Raw genomic sequence first — 12,834 nt, 5'->3', positions numbered from 1 at the left:
TTAATGGCTGCAAATATATTGAATTATTTTTTTTGCATTTCATTAGTTGAAAGAAATGCATTTTAATTTGTAAATCATTTTATGTGAACATTTTTTTTATAACTATGGTATTTAGTAATTTTACCATGCCCACTTTTTAATTGAATGGATGGTTTTATGGTGGATTTGGAGTTTTGTGTACCTAAGAACTGAAAAGACACTTTTAGATTTTTGAATTTTGAACTTTAAATTTCTATGAGTTTTTGAAGCTCCTTTAATGGTGGATTTCACTATTAACCTCATTTTGGATAAGAGTTAGAATTTGTTTAAAAGTGGATTTTTTATGAAATTTCGATGATATATTATGTGGAATGATGGATTTAGTATATGAAATTTTGATTTGGGTCAAATTGGATTTCGTCTCTTGATGTTATTGAGAATTGTGAAATTTGGCTCATTTTGTAAATATTCATGAAAATGAAAAGTTGGTATCATTTGATTATGGTTTTATTTTCATATTCATTAGATTGTGATGAGCCTAGGATAGGGATTAGAGTTAATTATTGGGGTGGCTCCCAACATGTCCCCAACCCAAAGTGGCTTGTAGGCTTGATCATGGCGTGGGAGTTACTTTATCAAGTGATAACTAATGAAACATGAGTAATAAAACATAACTAAGATAATTGGATGCTCCTTGCATGAATTAAGTGCTCATAAAGACTAAGGATGTCTTGGGAAGACATTCCTGCTCCTCGGGGAGGAGCACTGAGTTTGTATGGTTGGGTCTTCTTGTCTGTATGAGAGTACCACTTAGTTTCGTGTGAGCCATCACCTTGAGCTACATGATGGAAATCCACTCTCTTGTTCTCTAATACCTATCCTTGCAGTTGAGTAACACTTGGAATATGGATATACCTTTCTTGTTGGTGTTGATTTATGAATGTTTATGTAGTTGCCATGTGCGATTGGCCTATGAATTTATAGTATTCCTTGTGCTTGGATGTAGTGTATCTTCATGTGTTGATGATTTGCATTATGCACTTTTGGATTGAGTATTGTGTGTATCATGATTTCTTTGTGTGTGTAAGTACTTGTTGTCTTTGTGACTATATCCTAGCACAAAGGGAGTGGACCATTTGGGTCTAGAGGATATTGGACCGAGAATGCTTAATAGATTCTTCTTAGTCATTTCCTTCACGTTTCTTACAGTTTCAGCTTGTGCAAATGTATAATTCAAGGATGTTGGAGTACTATACTGTGTGACATAATGTATTCATTGGACCTCATGATACATATATTAAGTAATTAGAAGAAGTTTCATTTGCATGTCTTGGAATTGGGGTTGAGCATGAATGCTTTTTATATTGGTTATGATGCTTATGTTAATTAAGACGTGTGAGTGAGCATCTTCTTTTGGGCTTAAAATGAACATAGTTGTGTCTTGAATCATCTGGAAGGGTGTTGTAGTTCCCTTTTAAGGTTATCATACCTTCTTGTGGCATTCAATGTTATTTTGAGTCTTTCCAAGTTCATTGTAGCCCTTTTGAAGCATCTTGTTTAGAGTTACACAATAAATGTCAAATAGTATCATAATTTCATTTTCTTGCATTCCATTGCTTAGGGTAGGAGTTTAAGATGCCATTGAGGTCATTACTCACCTCCCCATCCTCTCCTTTCGCACATTAGTGACATCTAGTGTCCATGGGAGTTATTTTTACACTTTGTCCCTAAGCTCTTTTGGATGTTTTCATGTTATTGGAGTGTAACCAACACCTTTAGTCTACTCCATTTGTCACATTTGGTTGACTACCCCCTACCTTTGGTTTTCCCATTGGTCAGGGCAGATGTGTGTCTAAAGGAGGATAACACAAGTTAGGGTTACATGGGCACTAACACATAAAATGGACTATATCATGACTAGACTACTCTAACACAATGTGCTAGTGTCCTCCTAGCATGCCAATGTCCTCAATGGGCACCCAAGTCCACTTGGGGTGCCAGAGTCTAGTGTTGTTTGCGGTGAGGTTTTCAAGGCCCCAAAGGGGCAATTCTAGGTCACCGAAGTTGCTTGTTAGGACTTGGAGACTCAAGGTAACCTCTAAGGTGGCCTAAGTGTGTTGCAGTGGTGGAAATTTCATCAATTTGCATGGTTGTGTCTATAGTAAACCGATCGTTGCACCTAGGACCAAGGAGTAAGCCTAGTTTTTCAAGTGAGGTCTTGTAACCTCTTGTGTAGTCTTGTAAGGGTTGAAAGCCTTTTCTAGCCATCCTTATGGTGTCTTGATCCTTCCTCTATGGCTAGTTGATATTTTGAGACTTTAGTCTTTTTCTTGTGTGTTGTCAAGTTGCGACAAGATATTGTATGCTTGTAGTTGAGCTAGTGGATTCCTGCTTGTGTCAAGAGTGTTTGTGCTTGAGTTGGTCAACTTATTTAAATGTGGCTTGGAGGCTGATTATTTTCTAATCCCATCATGGTGTCTTTTTGTGAAAGGATGTTGTTGTGGTATATCACCACTGAGGAGGTACATTTTGTCTTTCTATTTTGTCATTTCATCATGGTGAATGGTTTTGTTGTTAGTCTTCCATTTTCATCTTCTTGCTTGTAAAATGACGAGTTCTTGTGTAGGTGTTCCCATGAGTCATGGTCTCCCTTGTGACACTTGTGTGCACATTGTCATGCAAGTGCAACATGTCGTGTCATATCTTTGGCATTGTAGTCATTAAGTTAATATGAAATGTTTCAAAAAAAATATTCTAGGTTTTCTTGGGGAGCTCCTTGGTAGGGCATTACAACATGGTTCCTAAAATTAGATTATGGAGAAAATGCAAGATTTGAGTATATCAAAATGTATAAAGTAACAATTCATAGGATTTATGAAGAGGTTCAATAAAAAATTAGAACTCAAGTACATGCCTCTCAAAAAGATTTAGGAGCATAGGGGTTAATCAAGGATGACCTTTATCCCTTACCTTTTGTTTTATATATTGACAAACTACACGATTGGCTAAATATATAAGGAGGGAATGCCATTCTTTTGAATAATATGTTTTGACAGTTCTTTTATATGCAAATTATCCAATTTTGATTAGAATGAGGTCTACTTGTAGGTTGAAAGCACACTTACAAGATTTATAACACTTTTTCAAGGAGGTGGCCACACAAGTTAACACTAACAAGATCAAAATCTTGATATTCTCCAATAAAAAAAATCAGCTCAACTTTTATTATGCAGGAAGTCTCTTGGAAGAATTGGAAGAAGTAACAAAGTCAATATCTTGGGATAGAATTCAACAGTAAGCTTAAATAGGAAACATCTAGTTCAAGATGAGATTTTTGGGAGCTTAGAGAACACATTTTTCTTTATAGAATAGAACTAAAGAGGTATTTAAATTTTTTAATTATGAAAAAATAGAAATTGAACTTAATTAAATAAAAAAATTATTTAATTAAGGTAGATAAATCATAATTATTTAAATACTTAAATTATTTAATTAATTTTAAAAGAGGAATTATTGAATGATTAAATGATTAGAATAGAAATTTGAATAATTAGTTTATGATAAAAAATGATGAATATTAATTTAGAAGAACAAAATTAGATTAATTAAATAATTTTAAATTATTTAATTTAAAAACTTTGAGTTTTATTCAAGTTATTAGTGATTTTGGTAATTCTTTTTGGGTTTGAACTATGTGCTAGTAGCTCAAGAAAAGTAAAATGGAAATAAATGGAGAGGATTCGAAAGTGCAAGCTTATAAGAAAATTGACATTAAAAGTATCAGTTCCTTATTGATTAAGGATGAATTTTTCACATTCAAATAATAACAAAGATATAAAAAGACTTGTTAAGGATGAATTTTCCACAGTAATGTGGGAAATGCATTAAAAAAAATTACAAAGTATTGTCTTGATAAACTTAACCCTACCTTAGAGAGTAAAGATGCTTATAGCTTAATTTACGACTAGCTTATGCCATCTTACTTCTGAAATAGATAAATGAAATTGACCAAAAGAAAAGAGGTTATATCTTTGTACAATTAAGACAATTGACTTAAAATAATACTTTATGTTAAAATATAAGACATACACTAACATTTGAACTAAATTAAAGCATTATAATATTTATTTAAAAAAATACTAAATAAATAAAAAATTATTAAATTAAGTGGTTAAAATTAAAAAAAAAATAAAAATGTTAGCCATACCATAAGCTGCTTTTTCACCTGATTTTATTCTTAAAGATAAAGTAAAATCGAAAAATAATTTCTCGAAAGCCTCAAAAAAACTTTCTAAAAATTTGAAAATAAATAGCTCAGTTGAAAAGAGATAAGCTTAAACCGAGCAAGAGCTCTGTGCGTTGCTAATGGCCTCTGCCTTCAACACAATTCCAGGGTTTTCTTCATTGAAACCAATATCCGCACCTTGTACCAAAAAAACATGCTATTATTTCCACACGAGAAAGAAAAGTTATCTGTGTGGCAGAATCGCCAGGGCCTCATCTGAAGCTACTACAATAAACGAACCCGATAATGGTGTTGCTCGAGCAAATGCTGTTTTTAAAAGGCAGAAACCAGGGTTCACAAGCAATTTTGAGGCTAAGTTTAGATTTAATTTAATGGAGGAATTAATGCAATGTGCCAGAAGAGGAGATGTGAAAGGCGCAACGGATGTAATGAATGACATGATTTCAGCTGGACTTACGCCTGGTCCTCATTCTTTCCATGGTCTAATTGTTGCACACGTCTTCGCTGCTGACGAATATGGAGTGGTATGCAACTCTGACTTCACATTTATTTATTTTTTGTGTCGTCATTATTCCTTTTTTTTTTTATTTCACAATGTGAGCTGATCTCCATCTTAGTTTCTCGACAAACTTTTGAATTTTCAAAATATTATCTGTGAAAATAATTTTTGAGTAGGGTTAAAGGATATGAGATGAATACCTAAACAAAATATTACTTAATATGCTGTTTGAAGAGCAGAGTCCTTTATATCAAGATACATATGGTATGCATGATGTGGAGATACCAGGTCCGGAATAACATTTTTCAGAACTCAGATGTTTAACATGGGGAAGTAATGTAGCAAACAAGAGACAGGTTTTTAAATAAGGATATAGATATAAGAATAATATTTACAAATTTTTATTAATACGAGTATTCTGTGCATGCCATTTTCTTAGAGGAGATGAATGCCTGCCTATTTTCTTCTATCTTTGTCTATCTTTTTCTATCATGATTTATCTCATTAGATACATATATTGTAATATCTCGATTGGAGTATTTTTTATATTCTTTAAATATCATCAATAATAATGCAACTGTAATTAAGCTATTCAAATATTTGATCAAACTTGCTAATTTTCACAATGTAAGCTCATTGACATTTCGTCAAACAATTTGGAAATCGTAATAGCAATTAATAAGTTTGATTTTAAGAATCAAGAACAGCTGCAACAATCATTATCAACCACAGGAATATTCACAAATAGTTGCCATATTTGTAAATAAATATTGACATTTTTACAAACACTTGGCATTCAATAATTTAATAACAGAGAAAAGTTTTATTTGTAAATACACGGCTTAAAGATAAGTTTTGCTTCTCATACGTTGTCTCATAGATTTTTTTGGACCTTATTGCTGCTGTAGATGACTATATATCTGCTGTTCAAAACCAGAAATTTACTTGCTCTTTGTTCCCATCAATATCCTCAATGCAAACTTTATTAACCAAAGATTCCCAAAAAGGGAATAAAGGGAATTGATACCTTCACATCCCACACGATTCCTTTGTGAGAAGTTCCAAAGGCTGCGGCCGAGTTGAAATAAGGCTTTAAGCCTTCATTTCATGAACTTACCCCTTCTTTAAAATTATCGCTGCCTTAGTATGATGGTTCGATCAGCATCAAAGAATTTTCATAATGCTACGGCAGCTATTTGGAGCTGCAAATGTATATATTTCTCATAATAATTTCATTAATCTTGACCATAAAAAATCTCAAATAAATTTATTAAAATTTCCAAACTGAAACCTACTACATTAGTTACAAACCTACCTTCAATCAAATCTTGGTCAACCATGCTTATACTTGATTCTCAGTGTGCACCATATATAAGCTTATCACACACTTTAGTCTGCCCTGTTCACGAGGCAATCAAGCGTGTGCCTATTAACATAAAACAGGTACTTCTCTTCTTCGATTATCCTTGAGATGATCGGACATGTGCCCTAGCAGGTACATGCATAAGTTTGATCATAGAACGCTACACGATGGTGTCTACATGCTTGCCTAACAACATGGATTTGAATGCTATTTTTAAATACTTATCACCTGCTACATCAGACATGCCCTTGGATATGAAAATGCAGCTCTTTTGTCAACCAAAACAGTCCCAAAGCTCTCATGTGTGCCACTCTAAAGATTTTCAGATTCCATTGATTTGATTTTGATCATGCACACTAATAGACACATGCTAGAACACCAGAAGACAGTTTTTCTTCCTTTGAATTTGATATTATCATGATTATGCACGTGCCTGTGTGGGTACACACAAACCCTTGAATATTACTTATGAGTTCAGAGGTGAGATCCAAGACATCTAAATGTAAGTTTTGACTGTTTTAACTTCACATTCACACTCAGAGGCACACTTGTGGACATGAAAACGCATAGTTTTATTTTTGTTACTTTGATTTGACCTTATCAGACACATTTTCATGTATGAATTCACATGAATTTTCTCTTTTTAGGCATCCTATATGACTGTAACTGCAATTTCTGACTTGGAATATACCTTTCTCATAACTTATCTTGCTTGAATTTCGTTTGCTTTACACTTGAAAATTCTGATCATTGTTCCTGCCATGGCATGATAAAAATGACATAGACCAATGGGACAGAGTCTGAAACATATCTGCCGATCAGGAAACAACAAGATTTTGGTTATAAATTTCATACAATTTTTTTTTTGTATGGGTATAATACCTTCCATCTTTGGGGTCTACATCCTATTGTGCTGCTGGATTGCTTGGGAAAATTATGTTTGTTGTTGTAGGGGTGCAAGATTCCACTGACAACAAGTTGTATATGCAACTCATTATTTCTTGGCTTGTATTACATAAAGGAGGCAGTGCATAGTTGCTGTTTGTTGGAAATATTCTATGGCTGATGGATTACACTGGTTTGGTAAAGCGATCTTTTTGCTTCCTCTATTTTGATATCATTTAGATATAAAGGTTTGCTCTGCGTTCTTATACCCTATGGCTGTTTCTCAGTTCTTAGACAGGCTTTTGCTTTCTGTATGTTCTATGAGATAAGATGGATAAAGGATCTGTACTCATACATCTACCAATTTAATAGTTCTCTGGAACATACTGGCTATCTTCAAGCAGTCATCTACGTTTACAACTCTTACTCATCAACCTCATGTTTATCTTGCTTAGAATCTGAACCTGCAATGGAACTTGATTGTTCTTCTCCAGTAATTTCATTTCTTGTTGTATCTATGCTTTATCTTGCTCATCCTATCTTGAATACAGTCATGTTCAAGTGATGCTCTTCTTAGTATAGCATCATAATGTTCAGTACACTTTCCATATTAATTTTTTAATCAACCACAAATTCTACACATCTATGATTTGTTGGGCTGGTAGCATGGAAGTAGGAGTAATCATTATCACGTTGACCTTAATTTATTAAATGTGGCCAGAAGTAATGTGGGTTCACCCAATTTTTTCCACAAATTTACTTGAAGTATATTGATCCTAGTTCCTTTGCCAATCAAGGCACTAGCTAAGACCAAGAATTCAATCATTATCATAATTTTTGGTATACCGTCGTCGTGTAATATTAGGGCATTGTGGTCATGATATGCTGGTTTTGTCTTTACCCCTGTGCTTGTGCTTATGTTGATTGTGGTGATTGGTGAATAATCATACTAAACTTTTCCAGAACTGACACTGTTGTGCCATATGTCAAGGTCAACAATCGTTGTAATGGATTTTGGCCTGCATCTCATTTCTCCAAAGTCACCCATCTCATGCAACTTTCCTCTGTCTTTTTATCTTGACTGTTTGAGGCTGTCCCATTTTAGATCATCCTTCATGCAATGGAGGCAGCTGAGTGATTTCCCACATATCAGTATTGTTACTTGGTTGTGTTGATGTATCTTTTAGGCACAATCAAACATAGAATAAAATACCAAAGTACTTTACCCTCTCTTGAACAAAATCACCTCAGATGCTAAATATCTGATCAACTAAGACGATTCCAAGGTTTCTACGGTCAGTTCTTGACATGTGGGTAACTCAATGGTTGGTGTGAATTGCTGTTTTCACTTGGGGACTTACACAATTGTTTTGATTTGTCAATCTTATCATGGATTGGAATAGGTTTTGCCAATGATTGAAGATTTTGCAATATAGCTCTTGATCTAATCTAACAAAGGATTTCAAATAAAATGCAAAAGGAGTAAGGGTTTAGGAGTTTTATTCTAACCTAGAATGCAAGAGGCAATGAACGATTCAATGAAATCCTACTAGGCAAGGTCTCACCATCAATGAACAATTTGACACAAGCTTAGTGCAATCATCTAATGTAAATTTATAGATTTTCAAATTATCAACGTCAACAACAATACCATCAAGACAATGCATACCAATGGATGTGCAATAATTGAAGTTAAGTAGGATTCATATTCTAGTTGACCACACAAGGTGAACTTACAATCAACAAGAAAGCTAGTGGTATGGATTAGATGGATTTCAATCAAATGCATTCAATGATTCTTTCATCCAATCTACAATACTTGAAAACAAATTCTAATCTAAATTCTACTCTAAATTTTGGAGGCAATGAGAACCACAAATGCATACAAGATCCAAACAAAAACCACCACACTTCAATGATTTATATTCAAATCTGCAACATATAGATGACAATTCTCAAAATTCTCTCTTACAAATGAGAGGCAATGGGTTTATATAGAGTCTCAAATAGAATGAAGGGCCAAGATGCATTTTGAATCAAGGGCCTAGATCATGCCAACACCGCCCTAAATTTGCCCTAATTAGGGTTTACATCAAAAAAAGAATCACCAAAAGGTAACCCAATGGGATGATACCTAGTCATCAAGGAGGGAATCTTCTAGAAGATTTTGGCCTGCATCCCTCTCTCTAGCTGCATATTCCAAGAATCTGACCTAGACTAAGTTAAGCTCCTCCATGGTGATGTTGGGCAAAGCCTCTTGTTGCGCATCTATCACATCCAATACATTTGAGAAAGAATTAAGTGCATTCTCCCAATCTGGCATAAGCTTCTGCAAACTGTTGATGTGGACCATGAGAGAAACCAAATCATCTATCTGACTCTTCTTCAATGATTTTAACTGATTGAAGTATATGAACTTCATCTTTTCTTTCAATTCTTCTAAGTGTAAAGTGTTGGAAGCATGGACATCCATCCCCAACAACTCATCAATAGATGTAAGGATCGTAGATTGAATCTCTTGGATTGATCCTTCCATTTTTGCACAATCTTGTCTTGCATGATCATAAGTGGACTTGCTCATAGCCAAGGAACAATACCATCCCTGAAAATCAGACATCACTTGCATGTACAATCCCCTCTTGGATCAACGTGGGCATTGGGATTCGCTTCAACACCCCGAGATGAGGAATTGTCTTCTCCTGCACTGGTTGGAACATCATCCCAAACTCCTTCCAAATACCGTATCTTGAATATGAGCATTGATGATTTGTCTCAAATGCTTGGACAAATTGAGCTAGGAAATCATCTGCTTGTTTTGCAGCATCCTCAATCCACTTTCCAACCTCCAAATGTGTATTCCTTGCTACCTCATAATCAAAGGGAAATTCACGATCAATAGCAATAGGTGAGACAAAAGTAGGATCCTCACGCCTTTGGGAATTCATCCCTTAAATGTACTCCTTGACTCTCCTATTTTCATTTTCAAGCATCTCCTTTTTTTCAATAGTCCTATCCAATCGTGCCCGGATTGCCTTGACTGTATCATCAAGTTCCTGGAACTCCTCCTCCTTCGTAGTAGGTTCAAGCTCAATCGTAGTGATTTGATAATCCATGGGAGTGACAACATCTTTGGTCTTATAATCCATCGGGACAACCACTTGTGCAATACGCACACTCGTATCATCTCTAGCAATTTTAGAAAATATCTTAGCCCTCTTCTGCTCCTTTTCTTCATTTGGCTTGGCTAAGAAATCATCAATATTCTCTATGGGCTGTGCCTCTATCATCTTCTTCTTTTCCATGCTCTGCAACAACCAATTGGAAATGGTGGACATTTCCATCCTGTCCTCAAGGCTCATGTCTAGATCAAGGCCTGTCAAGGCTGAAATCACATCCTCATCCGTCTCTTTGTCCTTGGTCAAATCGACCACATTGTTGCCCAAGCTAACCTCCAACTGGACAATGGGAGATCCTGGCTGCTCTTCATCTTCATTTGGTGGTGCCGATTGTGTTGTAGCCTGCAACTCTTGATTATTTTCTGGTAGGATTTCCATATCGGAACCCTATTCTGACTCTTTGTTCTTCTTTGGCATATCATTCTCTTTGACTGATGAGGAACTCATGGTGGATTGAGGAGTGCTAGACTTATGTTTCTTCTTCTTTGATTGCTGGCTAACAGTCTCCCTGCCTTTTGCTTGTGATTCACCAGGCATACCCTTCCTTCTCTTGGGAGCTTAACTCTCCTCATCATCATGTGTCTTTACATTACTGACTGTCCTTTCATCATCATCGAGGCAAGGCTCCTCGCCTTTCATCTTTTCATAGGTAAAGGTGACATTCATTTCTCTTAACTTGTTGATGTACTTGTCCTCCCATTCCTTGGAGTAATCATTTCTCTCATAAGCACATTCAAATCCACCACCTCAGGCTGCGTCCAATTGGGCAATAGGATTGGTTTGTTCACCTCATTCTCATATTGCGGATGAGTATGATCACTATCATCATGCACCTGATTAGGAGTGGAGAAGAGATTACACTTCCTCATGAAGTCCACTGACATTCGGGACCACATTCTCTTCCTCATTGCGAGCTCATCCATGAGATTAACCCAATAGTCCTCAATGTCAATTTTATGTATAAACCTTTCTCCCTTGATCTTCACAACATTCTTGAATGGATCAAATCGATCCCTGCTCTTATAAGTTCCAAGACGATAGAATTCAAGCTCCTGAATAACTGAACTTGCTGCGGCCATGGTGTGACATACCTTCAAAGTCTTCCCAAGTGCAATTGGAAGAGTTATCCCCGTTCTATGCTTCTCCTTTCGGATAAAATCAAACTCCAAAAGTTGTCGCACTACCTCAAGTAGGATCATCTTGTTTGTTGAATACCTAGGAAGTTTGTATGGTTTGGATCTAAATCCCTGAATCTGTAGGTATGTGAAGGTAGGAAACTGTATATACCACAATCCATATTTCTCAATAAGCCTATTTGCCTCCTTGGATAACTGTTTTGTGGATCTTGCCCTGCAGCAGTCTGGTGATGTACATGGTGAAAGCATCGTTCACCCTTCTATAGTGTTCAATCTTGCGCAGATGGAGTTGTGGATAACACTCATAAAATCTGTATTGCCCTGGCCCATTCTAGACTTTGCCCTTGCATATCAATCCCTTGTATACAACAAATCTGGCAAGCAAGTATACAAGGTAGGAGGTCATGCTGAATGTCTTTGTTTTCTCCAAACTTCTGAACTGGAAGTTGAGGTTATCACTGATTATATTAGCCCAATTGATCAATACTCCTCTTGACATGTCTTCAATAAAATAAAACATACAGTTCTCAAACAACGCCCCTTGAGATGTTTCCATCACTCGATTGAGTAAGAATTTGTAATGCCCCACTTTGAAATAAAACTTAATAATAAATAATAATGATAAAATTAAAATTTAATATATATATCTATATATATATATATAATATTATAATATTAATTAAGACAACTAAAATGAGGAAAAACTAATAAACAAAAACAATATTAGGTAACGTGACCAAACAATCATCCTATCATTATCGATGCCTTCCAAGAATAATATATATTGCCAGGATATTCATACCGTTGGCCAAGGAAGAATCTATAAAGGAACCAAGAAATCGTTCCAATCATTCACTCTGTTGTGCTCGCACGCCTCCCCCCGTCATTGACAGGGGACCCCCAGTTTGTGTCTATCTATCCCGATAGAAGAGAAAAGACGTTTAAAACATTCAAGGTCGAGGTCAAAGGTTAATCACACAAAACATACAAATTGATCGAATTTCACGTTCCAAGTGAAAATGCATCTCAAAATCAGCTTAAAGTGCCGATATGCTAAGTTCCCAATCGCATATTATGGCTTCATTGCCCGAAAATCACAGAATGAGTCTAATTCGCCTGAATCTCCAAGTTGCGCGATTTAGCTAAGTAGGCCGGAATATAACGTGAAGTCAGAAACCTTGCAAACTGACCTTGCAAGCTTAAAACTCCAAAATCGCAAAACCATCTCAAAGGCCGAAATTTGAAGGTCTAAGGCAAACAAAACTAAGTCGCATAGAAAGGTTGAAGTCGCACAAAATCTCCTTCAAGCTCGAAAATAAACAAAGGACATCAAGTTCGCATTTTAACCTCAGAGGCCGAAATATAAGACGAGGCTCTCAAAACTGACATAGTCGCGCGGAAAGGTCTAATCTGGCCGAAAAACTTCAAGCTTCAAAAATCACGAAAGATCCTCTTGAGCCGAAACCAAAGACCGAAATCACGCATTTTAACTTCTCAAGCCGAAAATCACTAATGTTCGCGCAAAGTAGTGTTGTAGGCCGAACGCTCCT

General features: G+C 35.8%; 1 protein-coding gene across 3 annotated transcripts in view; it reads left to right on the top strand.

Moving 5' to 3' along the window:
- The first annotated feature begins 4,299 nt into the window (after positions 1-4,299).
- LOC131046250 (uncharacterized) overlaps positions 4,300-12,834 on the top strand; it is a 283,384-nt gene continuing 274,849 nt past the window's right edge. For all 3 annotated transcript variants that reach the window (XR_009105959.2, XM_057979935.2, XM_057979934.2), the window contains exon 1: positions 4,300-4,749. Coding sequence is in view for 2 of the 3 variants with exons in the window: in XM_057979935.2 (XP_057835918.2) it covers positions 4,345-4,749 (405 nt within the window). In the remaining variant the exon portion in view is untranslated. The remainder of the gene's footprint in view (positions 4,750-12,834) is intronic.

Source organism: Cryptomeria japonica, chromosome 11, assembly GCF_030272615.1.
Source record: "Cryptomeria japonica chromosome 11, Sugi_1.0, whole genome shotgun sequence".
NCBI lineage: Eukaryota > Viridiplantae > Streptophyta > Pinopsida > Cupressales > Cupressaceae > Cryptomeria > Cryptomeria japonica.
The sequence above is the reverse complement of the archived record's forward strand: the minus strand, read 5'-3'. Positions and strand labels throughout refer to the sequence as shown.